General features: G+C 40.3%; 1 protein-coding gene across 6 annotated transcripts in view; it reads right to left on the minus strand.

Annotated features, from left to right (window-relative positions):
- The window catches only part of trpm3 (transient receptor potential cation channel, subfamily M, member 3), a gene marked incomplete at both ends in the record, with an annotated part of 154,429 nt that overhangs the window by 18,845 nt on the left and 119,535 nt on the right, over positions 1–16,049 (minus strand). For 3 of the 6 annotated variants that reach the window (XM_080468013.1, XM_080468018.1, XM_080468016.1), the window contains 7 exons: positions 621–913; positions 3,077–3,106; positions 5,543–5,683; positions 5,854–5,889; positions 9,858–9,908; positions 10,008–10,142; positions 10,397–10,497. In XM_080468013.1, the coding sequence (XP_080324139.1) occupies positions 621–913; positions 3,077–3,106; positions 5,543–5,683; positions 5,854–5,889; positions 9,858–9,908; positions 10,008–10,142; positions 10,397–10,497 (787 nt within the window). The remainder of the gene's footprint in view (positions 1–620; positions 914–3,076; positions 3,107–5,542; positions 5,684–5,853; positions 5,890–9,857; positions 9,909–10,007; positions 10,143–10,396; positions 10,498–16,049) is intronic. The other 3 variants (XM_080468014.1, XM_080468015.1, XM_080468017.1) reach the window with 1 other exon arrangement.

Consider the following 16,049-nt stretch of genomic DNA (forward strand, 5'->3'; position numbering starts at 1 on the left):
AGCTATGGATTCATCAACAACTATGATCTGTGTAAAGACTACGGGCCAATATAAAAATGTATGTGGTAAAATAAGCTCTCCAAAGGAGGGCAGCCAAATTCTCTGTGGAGAGTAAACTCAAAACATGCCAGCGCCAAGGATATCCCTGGAAAGTATATTCATGTGTGTGTGCCGGAAGAGTTATGATTAATGTAATTATAGTTTATTTGTAGAATCTGATTTTTTCCCCTCCTCCAATTCACAGTAATTTCTGTAGCCAACATTCACTCCTACCATTGCTGTCTTTTTTAATGCATATCCTTGACTAACGATGTTGCATGTTATTAGACCTCAGAATGTATGTCACTAACATTCTATGAGCGACTGGGGCAGTCTGAAACAGTGCAGTTTGCAGGAAAGCAGGAATGTCAGTGTGCATCTGCTTTTATACTGTATAAACTGCAGCATGGGGCAAATGTTAGTGGCTAGACTCTACATTTTATAAATCATTTAGTGCTGAGATGTCTGTTTTTCCAGGTCCTGCTCAGAACAACAGTATACATCCTGTGCATATTAAACTGTATTAAACTCCCATCCTTGAACCGCACAGAGGGGCCGTGTGCATAATTCATACTACCCACCTGGAGTTGTGGTTCAGCTCTTGAGAGATGTCGTCCACCATGTCGTTCTCGGATGCCTCATGTGCCATGGCCTTGCAAAGCTTACACGCCACCAAGGCCTTGGCCATTGCTTCCTCGCCGTGCTGCCAGAAGAACAGGGCCATTTTCTGCCGTTTCATGAGCACAGCCCACACCATCAGCTCATGGAAGGGGAAGGGGAAGTGGTTGATTTCTGGGTCGTCCAAGTCGATGTCCACCTCTTCCTCTCGTTTGCGTGTCGTCTTCTGTCGGCCTCTGCGGATTGGCATGTCATCCTGGTGAGAGGACAGACACGTTTGCAAGGGTTTTCTTGGTGGTCTTTAAATGATATTCATCAACATCATTTTCCAGGACACAAGTAAAGCATTTCAGGTTGATCTGGACTGATTTAGAAACATATGGTGCAATTTGTGGCGCAATCAGGAAAGGGAATTAGAAGGTCAAAGATTTCTTTCATGTTTGAGAATAAATCATTAATGAAACACATTTTTAAATGCATAGTTAAGAAAGACTTCAACCCATTAATCAATCTTCCATATTGCTCTATTGAACTTAGTGTCAAACAGGGCTGGAGCCAGTCCCGGCTGACTGTGGGTGAAGGCCAAGTAAACCCTGAACAGGTCAACAGGCAATCAGAGGGTCAACACAGAGAGACAATCACTCACATTCACTCCCACTGGCAATTTACAGTCACTCAAATGCCTGTTTTTGTACTGAGGGAGGAAACTGGAGCATACCCTGTGAAAACCTATGCAAGCACAAGAAGAACATACGTTTTTCCTTTATTTGTTTTTTTTTAGGTTTATACAGGTTATCTCCTTGAGACACAAGTACTCATTCAAATTCCATTAAAAATTTTAATTCCATACAGAACAGACCCCAAGCCTGGACATGAATAAGGGATATTCTCACTGTGACGCGAGAGCAATAACCACCGCACCACTGTGTGGTCCATGAAGACAACTTATAAAATAACACAAAATGTCATGCCATGGATTCACACTTAGATTTTGAAGGTATTGTGTCTTGCAGTGTGATGTTTCAGGATAAAGTTGCAGATTAAGAAGTAGCAGGACTTTAATCTTTCAAATGCCTGTAACTAGCACGCACTGACAAACCCTATTTATTGCTACTAGATTCAGGGAAAACCTCCCACTCTGCAAATCGTGCCCTGAATCTGTGAGATTAGTGTGAAGACTCTAAATGGTGGCATTCAAAGAATTTGTATCTTGACTCTTCTTGGGTCACAAGCTGAATCTGATCCTTGCAGCTTTAGAAAAATGTAAGGTGAAAGTCCAACCATATGACAGACGTGAGGGGCTGCACAATGCTCGGCAAGTAGCAATACGACTTATATTATCACAAGTTCATTTACTTAAGAGTTTATATATGTTGGAGAAGCTTGAATATCTCAAGGTTTGCTCGCTGACTCTGGAGAAACAGAAAAGTGCCAGTACGTCTCTAAATAGCTTGTCAGCTCAGCCGCATTGATCTCCAATAACTTCACATTTAATCTGTTGAGGACAACTGACATTTAATGATTTACATCCATTTGAAAAATGACTTTCAGTTCAACCTTACTTTGAGGGAGATTATCAAGACAAAGAGGCACAATAAAATTGAAGTGAATTATGCAGTGATTTGAGATAGTGACACATTTATGGGGGTTTAATCTTCAGATTTGATGTACATTTAAGAAGAATGGGAGTTTCATGGATGTGAATCTTTGCTCACACAGGTATCAAATATCTACGGCAATAAATTTAACATTTTGTTTTGGAGACAGGCCACTATACTGACTGGATGATAACCCCCCCCCCCCCCATAAAACAACAAAACATTCATTCAAATAGGTCAATTTAAATAGGCGTATACGAGACAAAACACAAACTGACAACTGACACACAGGGAGGTGGATTTCAAACAGGCAGACACACAAAGGATGTACAGCCATGCATGTTAGATAGGAATACCTCTGAGACCCACGCTGTGATAAAAGCTTTATGATGTGGATTTGTCATGTTGTGTACACCATGTGAGTGCATACACCATATTGAGCATGATTGAGCTCGGTAACGCAGTCGTCACCAATTCAATTAAATCACTCTGAATTGCTCTGCGATTTGTACGTTTTACAAACCTGAATTAAAATTTCACGAATCTAAATAAAAAAAAAGAAGAAAGAATTTAAATTAACTTCTATTCTGTGTCAATATTAGACAGCAGGTCTGCAGGTAAATCAGAGGTGCACATGAATGGCAGCCGAATGAATTAAACATATCTCAAGGTTTTCCTTTCAAAGACTGCAAGGCACACAACACCCACTCGCACTGGTATTTTACTCAACAGACTGCACACAGACTATTGGCTCAACACATAAAAAAGTGAAAGAGGAAGAGTGAAGATCGTGTTGCAACTTTAAGGAGATCTAAACTCACCTCCATCCCCAGCAGTTTCAGGGCTTTGGGCTAGAAAAATCAAACAAACAGAACACGACCTTGTCAAATGTATTTTATTGTGTGACGTACTGTACAAACAACAGAGTGCACACTTGAAGACTCAATCGAAATCTTGTTCAATAAAGTGTGCCGCTGAGTTTCAGCTTAACATTCTTCTTTCAAACAGAAACTGTACGGGGTTTAAGCATTTAGGTGCTGTTGTGATTGACAGCGTACAGCATACATACAGCAAATAATCTCTTGCAGCTCCGTGTTTGCATGTATTAAAGTGTAGTGCATTTCGTACAGTACTGTGTATCTGTATTAAAGCAGGGCATGTATGAATTATGCATTCATGAGCCATCATCTGAGTTGGTAAAAATAACTCAGGTTTCCTGTGGGGATTTTGATATCTACATCTATTTCCAAGCTTTGTTCTTACTTAGCATGTGTTTGTGTGTGCATGCACATCTCTGGGTGATCGTGTTCTGGGTTCATCCAGAAAATAGCAGTTAAATTGAAGCTGGCTCTTTCTCTCACGCTGCCTCTCTCCCATTTTGCCTTTTCACTTGGGTCTCCGTCCTGATTCTTTTGCTGGGCGCGTTATCTGCGTCTTTCCAGCTGCTTTGTTGCAGCCATGCCATCTCAACAATGAGATAAATGACACACGCACGTACGCAGGCACGCACACACACACACACACACACACACACACACACACACACACACACACACACACACACACACACACACACACACACACACACACACACACACACACACACACACACACACACACACACACTACAATTTTCAAACACTAAAGTGCACCATCAGAGCAGTTTGAAACAATGCTGTGTATATTTCTATTTTCATCACACCTGTGGTGGTGTGTGACTACTTATTGACTGAGAGAATTACACATCACAATTACAGAGCACTAACAAATCCATGTGATGTGCAGCATGTGTAGTGCAAAGCATGAATCCGCACAAACAGTATAGCATGACCACCCCACCCCCACCCCCCCCCGACGTCAGCTGAGTGTACTAATCAGTGATGAGATTCTGCAGGGGTGTAATGAAGTGCGGGTTTCCTTGAGATCATAATGGTACATGATGAAAAGCCACTGCTATGGGTAGATGATTTGCTGCATCAAGCTGATCATGTCTTGTGCTATCCTGACAATCTATCTGATGTGGTAATGATTAACGGAGGAAGTGAGGCACTTAAGTTGGACCTCATCAACATTATCTCGATTGCATGAAATCACATGACAACTCCAGGAGGAGGGTATGAATGATCAAACAAAAATATATAAATTCACACCTCATTAGACAAGAGCTAATAGCTGTAATAAGCTAATACATCTTCTGTCAAAGAATCATATACATATAAACTGTTTCCAGTGCAATAATTGACCCTTTTTATTCATCTTCTATACCAACAAGGGTTGTGGGGAGCTGGAGCTGATTTGACTGATGCAAAATGTAGGGCACACGTTGAACAAATTGCCAGTCCATCTCAGGGCTAACAAAGAGACAGACAACTACACACACACACCACCATTAGCCTAATCTAGCACGCATGTCTTTATATCGTGAAGGAAAGCCAGAATACCCAGAGAAAACTTGCGTGAGCATGGGGAAACACGCAAACTCCACACAGAAAGGTCGCATAAAAGGTCACAGCAGGAGCCTTCTTACTGTGTGCTATAACATGCCACTCCATGACCACTCAGTATTGAATTTGAATGGTAGGTTCTTTAGTTGTGAAAGGCCAATGGTTGCCTATAGGTTAGAGGAGAAAGCTTGTGACTGGAAGGTCAGAGTTTGAAGGGTCAGAAACGGCGTCCGGCTTAAAGCATTTGCTAGTATAAACATGTGGCTCACAATCTGCTGTGACGATCCATTGACAGGATCATTATCCTTCTCTAAAGTTATGAGGCTTTTTGTTTCCATGGTAATCCAAGATGGAAGTCTTTATTCCTACATAAGGAAAGTCTGATAACACATACAGTCAATGTGTCTCTTGATATCTCAGAATAATGATCATTTTAGCAAGAGAATGATCAACATGCACTTTTAAGACCAAAAATCTACAAACAAAGTAGAACATTGCTCAAATTTCTCCCGCCATTCCTCCAAATTAAAGAAACACGCTTTCTGCACACTGAATATTCAGTGTTCTGGTCTCATGCTCATTGTCATGTCACAGTCATCAATCACGTTTATGCGTACATCATGGTAATTATTAGTTGCATCAGCAAGGTGGAGTTTACCCTTGAGTGCACCAACCCTGATCAACATTTTATTATTAAAAATTGATTTGCAGTTATCATTCGTCTTTCCCTAACAGGGCAAATTTGATCATGAGACTCACTTCATTAAAACGTGAACTAACGCCTCCTGGGCTGAATGTTATTAGATGGTAGGATGCTCATGAAGGTGACAATGTTTCACTCACCCTTTTGGGTCCAAAAAGGTTATGATATAAAGTTCTGAATCTCTTCCTGGTGTAGTTACACCGATACGCCCCGCCCATGAGGTATTCAATGACCAGTCCGATGTCGATGAGGCTGATGCGGTAGTCCGGGGGCAGGTTCCCCTAAAAACCAGACAGTGTTAACAGGCAACAAACCCACTTTGGCTGATTAACAAAGGAAGCAAAACAGGAGCACAAAACAAATCACACAGTCATACACACTTCACAAAATCCATATCAAACTGTTTTGGGTTTTTTTTGGCTATGAGAGAAAACGTGATTATCTGATTCACCTTGAAGTAGATCCAACTGAACCCTGGATATTCTCGCTTGGAAAGAACACACAATGTCAGTGAGTAAACCGCACGATAAGCAAGAGCAGGGGAAATGAGACACACAGAAACTCTCAGGCAAGATCTCTCTTCCAGTGCCTTTGATAAATTGTTCTCTCAACCAGACCATCGTTCAGTTTGTTTGTTTTTATGTTTTCAATTCTTTAAAAATATGTTGATCTAGATTTGAATGTTCAAAAATTGAAATGGTCACAGTGGCAGGCGGCATGGAATTACTCCAGAATCCTCTCCAGCAATGTGTCCGCACTCAAATGAGCTCGTCACTTCACTTCAGTTCACCACGTAAGTGAGAAATGATTAATTCTCAGGTGTGGTTTCAGTTACTGAGTGTCATATCCGAGGACAATTAGTGTAAAAATTAGTTTATCTTTTCTTTTCTTTTTTTACAATTTGCATTTGGAGAAATAATGAGATCTTCTCATTGAGGTTCAATGGAGTCTTGAAGAGAGGAGAAGAGAAAGAAAAGTGGAAATGAGTCATTAGCCTGGAAGAGAGTGGCACGAGCATGGAAAGATAGACGGGCAGCTATAAAGGCTGGAGGGGAGAGTCATTATTGAAGCAGAAGTTCTTTCATGTCGGGACTAAAACCATGTCAACAATCAGCGCTCCTCCTCGTGCCCTCGCCATTACCTTCACACCCTGAAGTCATTATCCTGGTCTGCACTGCTCTTTGGTGATACAACAGCTACTTGATATGTCTTTACACCTGTCCGGATATCGTTCCCACTCTGCTGCAATCACAGATCCTGGAAATCTTCTCTGTCCTACTCATCACTATGTGGGGTCTTGTAGGAAAGACGACATGCAGTAGAAAAATGTTGGCTTTTTCAATGTAATTGAGTGAATACACTTTAAAAAATAAATCTATTTGAATGCTTTATTCATATGAAATTATTAGATGTAAATTGTTTTTCTAAAACTAAAGTATTCCGTTGGCGTCAATTGGATGTTTATTCTACATGTTCGGCATAAATGCTCACCAGTTTTTTTGCACTGGCTTGCTGGAAAATCTGACACTCTTTCACTCATAATCCTCATGGCTGGAAAAGGGTTTAAGGTTTTCTGGCATGGATTACTCATCTGAAATCCCCAATACATCTCATTCGAATGGCTGTCATAAACAGATTTTTTTACCAGACCATTCAATAATGCTTAATTCCTTCTTTTTAAACTTCTATTTGTTAGTGTAGTTAGGATCACTATTTTGGGAATGAATGTAAGATTTCAGACAGTTGACCTCACATCTTTGCAGAAATTATAAAGGAACTCGACATAATAGGGTTTCCACCACTATGTGTGACACATCATAGCCTGAAAAGAGTCGGACATTTTGAGTTGTTGAAAAGCCTTCAAATGTTTCTAGTGTTTATGTGTCCAGTGCATATTATTTAAAATCTGTTGTTTATTTCTAGATTGGGTGTAGACAACAGTTTCTAAGGTAAAGATAACAGGTCACATTTTTGCATTATCTTTGTAAAAGTAAATACTGACACCGGCGATTGCAAGCGCTGTCTAGAAATTGTGTGACGATATTTTGATCCACTTGGAGTCTTTGTGTGAACTGGTTAAATCCTGTTAAGTTTATCTTTTTATGTACGTAAAACTTGTAAGCAATTTATAACACAGTAAAGACGCTTTGCATTCAAGTATGTAGGATGTGCACATTACAAATTTGACAAATCTTTTTTGGTAATGCCAAACAGCTTTTCTCTGCTGTTCATTGTTTTGAACTGTTACATGCTCAGCGCCTGTCACATTTACTGATCTATACATATTTTCTTTCTCAGAATTCAAAGAACTCATTAACTGTATAAACTTCAGCAGAGAAGACACCAGCAGTAATAAACAACTTTGCTTTAAAAGAAACATGTTGCACCAGTGCATTTTAAACGTTTTACATCAAACCTGGAACCTCTCATTTCAGAGATTTGATGAATTTGAAGGTGTGATTAATGTTTTAGCGTAGATACATTTCCCATACGACTGTTTTAATTTAAATAACAAAAACTATACCAACACATTTCTGTATGTAAAGTGCCCCCCACCCCCCCTCCCTTTTTTTTTTAAAATTCACTTTTGTCTGGAAACATAAAGTTAATATCAGTTAATTCACACCGTGTTTGAGAAGTTACATTGCTCCAGTCCATTATTTTCCAGTATATATTATAAACTTTGGATTTATGCGGGCTGGTGAATTGGGAAACTGCTTTAAAGAGAAACTCTTTCATTTCTCCTCACTCCCTCCACACCTCACAGCAGAGGCAGTCACTGCAACAGCTTAGACACTATTATTCAAGCCTAGAGCCTAACCTTGAGCTGAACTTTTCAGAACAAAGATCATAAACATGTACTATTAGTAACATACTGGGTCATTATTTTCAATGTGGTTTTAATGGCAGATCTGCTCAATCACAGACTCATTCTTGCATCTTTATTTATCCACGTTTACTCAGATTCCTGTAATGTGAACCCTAAGATACAAGATGCATTACTGCACACCGTAGGCCACAAATCAGCATTGTTCATTTATTCTGCTGGAAAACCAATTTGGGCTTTGGCAGCTGTAGTCCACAGGCCAGCCACGGTGATTTTCACGTTTCTTGATCCAGCTTTGATACAGTCCAAAGAACGGACCAGATAAAAACCTGAAGGAAACCTACGCTGATCCTCAACACCAATATGAACACAACACCTGCAATTTGAAACACAATAAAAACTGCCAATTGCTGACAGTGCGGCCCAGCAATCTTCACAGTATAATGAGAAAGGAAGGAAACGGCGATGACATGGAGACTCGACCTGAGGGACTGCAGTTGAATCTAATTAGCATTGTACAAGGATACAACAATGACGCACAAACACCCAGCGACACTACAGCGGATTACACACAGCTCTGCGAAAAGAAGGTGGTAATATTAGGCCATGCACTACACGCTGTGTTTTGCATGTTAGTGAAATGGAGTTGTGAAATGTTGTGTAACAGATTCTTTCTGCGTCAGCGCGAGCTTACAGATGTGTTTTTAGACAGCGAGGCGGGTAAAAAAAAGAAGTGATTACAATACAAAACTTCTTCAGCAACTCTCAGAGGAGCAAGTGGGATTACATTGAGTAACATGTTAATTAATGAAGACTTTCCAGTGCTAATGGCGGTGGTGTTGACCTCGCTATCACCTCTCAACAGTGGAATCACTCCTAATTGGAGTGCAGACACGTGCAGACTGTGAAATCTAGGTTGTTTTCTTCTACGATTAGCTGTCACGTGCAATATAGGAAATAGCTAAGTAACAGGTAATCAAACAGCAGAGTTTCAAAATCAATCATTAGTTAAAACCTACACGTTATTTCATAGTTTCAACTCAAAAATAAAACACAAAGCTGGGATACCTATTCTCCCGTGCAAAAGCATTGGCTAAAGAAGTCACGCTGTCACGCTGTCATACAACCAGACCTCTCTGAATGAAGCCTTTTTTTTCATACAAATTAAATTTGAGATAAGTGGTGGGTCTACTGAGGATTTCTCCAGAAGCCTTACAGCAGTTCCACTGTGGCCTCACTTCGGCTCTGTGGATAAAACAATATTTAATACATGTGTTGTTTGTTTACCATGGTGGTGTGTGCCTTGGAGAAAGAAAAGGGGTAAATTCTTAAGGGGTAATGAGAGGAATGGGAGTCGTGCATAGCTATACACAGCCACTGCAGCCCGCAACTCCAGCTGAAAGAGAAAAGCCAGCCTCTATTTGCAGTTAACAGCAACTAGGGCTACTGAAGAAAAAGAAAAAAAAAAAAAAATCCAAACACAAATCAATGCAAACCGAGTAACAGAACACACCACAGAAAAGCAACTGAAACTCTATGTAGTCATACATGTCTCTTTTGATATACAACATTCCCATATGATGTCTGTACAGCCACGGAGCTAAGAGGACGGCAGTGGGGGGTCGTACCTTTTTGACGTCTCTGACAAGGTGGTACAGTGTGTTTGATGGGCCGTGTCGCTGTGGGGGAAATGGAGAAAAATGATACACCGTGTACTGAGAAGAAAAAACAGGAGAAAAAAAAGGAACATTGTATGTACGCTGTGTGCTGGTTATTACCGTGTTGTAGAGCTCCTCTAGTCTGGAAAGCGTGAGGAAACGGTGCATACTGACTCCGTTTTCAATCAGCAGCTTGACAAAATCCACTCTGTCCAGAACTAAGGCATCAAGCATCGCCTGCTCCAAGGAGCCAACCTGAGGCAGATACCGCACAGAAAGCACAGCGCTTACAACCCTGCAAACCACAACTTAGACATGATATTATTTCCACTAATACAAGCCACTTTTTCCATGCATAATTACAGAAAATTAGCAAATGTATTTGATGTACAATTCAAAAACCGAGGCACATTATTTTCTCATAATTCTAATTAGAATGATCCATTTATTAGAATTAAAAGTCGCAGTTCCAGTATTTACACTCATGTGGTACTGTGGATGTTTCTTACAGGCCACTGCTGTCCATAGATGAAAATCTGACTGCGTGCAATGTCCACTCTGTTCCACGCCAGAGCCAAACTCAACTGGTCCGGTGCTGAAGCGTTGGCACCTGGTGGGGGTTAAAAGACATAATGAATTTTCACTCTAATTAAACGATGTGCCAGTATTCCAAAATGACAATCTCCACTGTTTACTTTTAGGGTTATTTAATTTCAATAATCAACATCTTTAGAATAGTTTACTCCTCTGTGGGTTTTTGTTTTACTTTTCCTGGTTAAACATGTGAACATTTCTTATTGTATGTCTCTTTTTAAATATTCTTTTAGGCCTTTATGGATTTAACATTAGTTTTCTTATAGGACATTTTCTATATCATGTTGGCATATTGTGATCAACTGTTTTGGAAGCTTTTTGGTTCCCTACTCATGAAAGAAAAGTAAATAAAGTTGTTCCGGTTGATCTCCCCCCTTCCTTCCTCACTCTGATTGTCTGAAAGACTGATTGATTCTCTATTAATTTCTTACATTTAGTTATTTATATAATGACTTGTTCTTCAATGAGGTGAAATTCCCCACGTTTGTGGTTTCCAGTCTCTTTATTGAGGTGCTGCTGTGGATGTGAGGATTTTATGAGGTGCAGCAGCTTCATTTCCCTTCAGTCTCAGCGGGTTGGTGCTCTGCTGACTGTGTGTGTCGAGCCTTTTGCAACAGAACCGTGTGCCTTATTTTACACCTATAGTCTGTGTCTGTTGTAAAGTCACAGAGTTGTAACTTTCTCTTCCAGCATCTGCACTGTTAAAATATCACATATACTTGCACATGTCCATCTGTCCTGGACTGTCTTGATGTTGATGAGGTGTGGTTTATCACACTAGTGGCTCTTTACTACTGCAAAGGGACGGGAAGTGATTGCACTGTTGCCTGTTCAGACCTGGCATTAGAATGCGTTTCCGATATCATGTGGTGAGCCCTGACGCAAACTGCTTACACTTGTCCATATGAGGGGTTTTAGGTTGACCACTTGAGATCGGATTGAGTTACTACCTCAGATGTGTGTCTGGCCACCTCAAGCAGTGGTTTTAGTGAAAACGCTTTGGTGCCTGTTCATGGTCGTCTTTAGGGCTCGCAACTTGTGATCACATCCTCCGAAACGCATGTTCAAGCTCGGTCTGAACGGGCCCTAAAAGAAGCCAGGTCTCAAGTCAAAGATGCTATTTTCTTTTTAGTCAAGGTTTGCTAAAAGATTCAGAAGACATGAAGGTGTTTTTGTTGCTCCCATGTAGGAAACATGAACTTACAAAATACCTGTATGTGGAGGTCTACAGTGAAGCAGGGTATATGCATAATAGATGTAATTTTAACATTCACCACTAATATTTCCATGAAGACATGACCCGTCAGGATCGAACTACAGATGATAATTTGCATTTCATTTCAGTTGAGATAATGCCAGTCCATCATCCTAAACTCCTGCTGTCATTTGCCTTTTACGTCTTAGCATATACGCTCTTAAAGAACTCATAACTCTTAAAAGTATGGTGATCTGATTGCCAATAAGCCCAGAATGATTCAGCAATGAATAATTAACAGAGTAAGAGCTACCTCCTGGAATTAAGTGCCAGACTTTGTGTTCATGTTATCCGCTCTTGGAGGGGGTTTATATGGACAGGTCCACTCTGTAACCTTTACTTCAACATGTCTTTACATTGGGGAATAAAAGCTTCTTTTTTTTATTCATCACTAGGTTTGACGATGCTTCACGTCATCTCTGCAAACATTGTGAATGAGCATGTTTCGTTTGTGTTCTTGAAAATCACTTGAACCATCACTGTGTATATCACATATCAAAACTAAAAGTGTTTTTCTGAGCAAAACCAAATAGTCCACGGCTGAGTGAAGGACATGTTGTTTTATTCAAGAGCAGACTGACAAAAGAGAAAGTCAAGAATAGTTTGAGTATTTAAGAGATAATCCTGTCACCACTGCACTTTTTTACTGTTTGGTGAAGGACAGGCTGGCGTTTGTAAATCTAATTATAGATTCACAGCTTCAATAACTTATATGATTTCCATAAGAAAAGGAATTAATGCTGGTCGTGTAACTATACTGTGCTTGCAGAGGATTTAGTTATTTTATTACTCAGTGGAGTTATTTCCTGGACCCTTTCCTTTTTTTTCTGCTACTTGTCAAATAGGACTAAAAGACATTCTTAGCAGTTAAACCAAATTACTTCAAATGTATATTTCTGTACCGTGAAGTAGAAATTGAAGTACCTGCAGTAAAGCACATGCATTAAAAACACTGATTTTAAAGCCTTCCTAATCTCAGTTGTTGTTTTTTTTCACAAAAAGAAAATTAATGAACATACACTAAACCTGACTGGTAACTGATCTGCATGTTAACTGCATTTGCTCACTTGCACTCACCCTGCAAGAGATTATCTGCAGCCTCTTCAGCCACTGTTGACTCGTGAGATCGAACACAAAGCCACAGTCTGCTGTTCACGTTAATAATTTATCTGTACACTGCAAAAATTGACAAACCCAAGAACCTAGCTCATCTAACCCCTTTTTTTCTTTTACAAAACACTGTAAACCACATACAACATTAATCCCTGTTGTCATGGTAGTGTGATTTTTTAATAAGTCAACCAATATCACATTAAATAGTCCTCCCTCTGACTTATTAGAGCCTCTGCGGCATTACTGTAGCTTAATGGTATGAGTTTAGACATAGTACCACTAATAAGATGCAGAGCCTACTAATAAGAGCTTCAGTGGGGGTGTGTGTATATTAGCAGGCGGGGTGGCCCTGCTTTATCAAGGGTCTGTGGCTTCAATGTGTCGGCCTCCGGGGAGGCTGAACCGCAGCCAGCTGACTTTATATATCCAATCCTCAGGATATTGACTACCTCGGACAGCACACCATCAATTACTACCCAACTCCCCCCACTTACGCCATGTGTCTTCTGCTGCTATTTCCTTACTACTCGGTCTCTGCCCAACACTCTTAAATCTCTCTCACACACTCCTGCACACACTCCTGATATTCTCCTTCCCCTCAACTCTTTCTCTGTTCTCTCTACACTATGTATTCCTGCCAGAGCTGTGTTTTGTTGAGCTTCAGGCAGTGATTCAGTTCTTCAGCAAAGAAGTCTAATCCAATGTTTTGAGGAAGCGCTCAGGCAGGATGTGGCAGATTTCATTTTACACTAAAAGCCTTAATGGGTCTTAAAAGAGACTTTCATGTTAAACTGCTCTCGTGTTGTTGATCTTGAAGCACATTGAAACATGTTTTGTTGATGTTCTTCTTCATCTTCTGCATTTTCTATTTTATCAGCCGTTTTCTCTTTGATTTCAATCCCTAAAATCTAAATATCAACTTCTAACACAGTGTGAAGAGAATTGACAGGGAAGGGGTATCAAGAGAAAAAAAACTGATGTATACATGTCACCAACAGAATACATGAGGATGGATTGAGAGAGCAGGACACCCAGACAGAGGTAAAGATCATGGGGTGATATGTCAGCTAAACAAATCATAGTCCTTGACAGCTAGACATAAATTGTTTCAAACTCTGCTTTCTCTCCACCTCTGCCTCTATCCAAACTCTATTTCTGTTGCTTTCTCCCTCTGTGGACTGGTAAGTCTCAGAGGAACAATTGCTGTGATAGTCAATCATATGCTCTGAATTGTTAAACAGTCCCAAAAGACTTGCTGCTTCTTTGTACACAGGCCTGTTAGGGAAAGGGGGGGGGGGGGGAGAGAGAGAGAGAGAGAGAGAGAGAGAGAGAAAGAAAAGAAGGAGCAGTAACCATCGTCAATACAACCTACTGAAGCCAATCGAAAGTATGGATCCCTGAATCCTGTGTGTGTGTGTGTGTGTGTGTGTGTGTGTGTGTGTGTGTGTGTGTGTGTGTGTGTGTGTGTGTGTGTGTGTGTGTGTGTGTGTGCGTGCGCGTGCGTGCGTGTGTGTGTGTCTCCTAACATAAAACAGGGACTGCAGAAATCCTTAACTTGTCTTCTGTCACATGGATCGGAGATTTGTGGTCAGAGTGGCAGCGAGATAGAGACAGACAGAATAAGTGATGGAATAGGAAGAGAGAACAGAGCGATTCCGAGACCAGGAAACCGAGGGAGAAAACAGGTGTGTAGAGTAGAAAGTAAATTATGAAAACAAGTCATTTGGAAGTGTTTAGATGCTCTGTTCAGCCTGGCGCTGCTGACTGTTTCAACAGTTCCTTCCAAAATGAACTTTCGTGGCTCACGGGCCACCCAAGATTAAATGGCAACAAGTCCCCAAAGCCTCTTAAACAGAAAAACTCAAAGGGCTCCAGACTTGCCAAACTGTGAAATGGACACTCTCTTAGGTAACCCAAAGCAGTGCACAGTCTGGGCAGATTATCATTGATGACTGTACTTCGTACTTTTTGTATGAGAGTTTGAAATTATTGCACTTTTAAAGGACAGCTGTCTCCAACAGTCCTCGTCACCTCCGTCATCACAGCCTTTTGACACAGAAATACACTGTTTGTCCCCATTAGATTTCCAGGCTTTTAGTTCAAACTTTACGAGTTACCTGTTGAAAGCGTGTTGGAGTAAGAAAAGAACAACGGCCTAGTTTAATTTCAATGTCTACACTTGACAAATGTTCAATTTTGTCAGCCATTTTGAATCTGTCTATTGTGCTCATTGGTCAATGCGTCACAATATGTTAGTGTGTGTGGACCTCTAGCTTTTGCCAAAGCATTATGACCACAGAGACTAAATGTAGAGGTGCAGGAGAACAGACCCAGACATCCCTCATCTCTGGTCTCTGATAGAGAAAGACATGTTGGGTCCACCCAGTAATGAGGACCTACAAATAGTGGTCCAAAGAGCGACAATCTTTTATCCAGCAATTTTAGGGATAGTCAACAATTCTGATCTACAGCAGCCCTCCATTTCAGGTATTTAAAGTCTATCTACGGTCTTTACTGTTTTCTTTCACTAAATGTGATGAAACAGCAGTCACTTGAACTCCAAAACTGGAATGTCACAAAACTAGGCAGCTTCTTGGTATTAAAGGCTTTTTTAATTACATTTGAAAAGCTCTATTTTTCTGCATTCTGGCAGTTTTTTTAATTATTACAGATGAAACATCTTTTATTACTTATGTTATGGTAGTAGTAGAAGTACGCATCAGCGTCAGTCGGTACAAAATAGCAGTAAATAACGATACTTTCCCAGCAAACCATGGATTCCATAAAAACAAAAGCAGTGCTGCAACCTGAAATGTTACTGAAATGCCTAAACTGTTGGAAGCCATGCACCCATAAGAATTCACCAGAAGTACCAAACATACCATGAAAACCATCTGTGTATGTGTGTACTTTGATAATGTGTGCATACGTATACTACAAGTTAAACATGAGTATTTCAGATTATGTTCTTCTGTAGTAAAGAGTTAAGATCAATATATGTAGTTTTCCACCATACATACTGTATGTATTACTAAGCATTGACCAAAATAGGACTTTGCAATGAAGCTGAGTTTTAAGAATTCAAGTTTACATTGTGTAATCCAGTAGAGTCCAATACAAATAACAGCAGACCACCTCCTCATGTCTTTTGCAATTTACTGCAAACACTGAAAAATCCCCTTCATCAATACAGACACTAA

This window comes from Lipophrys pholis (assembly GCF_963383615.2).
Source record: "Lipophrys pholis genome assembly, chromosome: 7".
In the NCBI taxonomy this organism is placed as follows: domain Eukaryota; kingdom Metazoa; phylum Chordata; class Actinopteri; order Blenniiformes; family Blenniidae; genus Lipophrys; species Lipophrys pholis.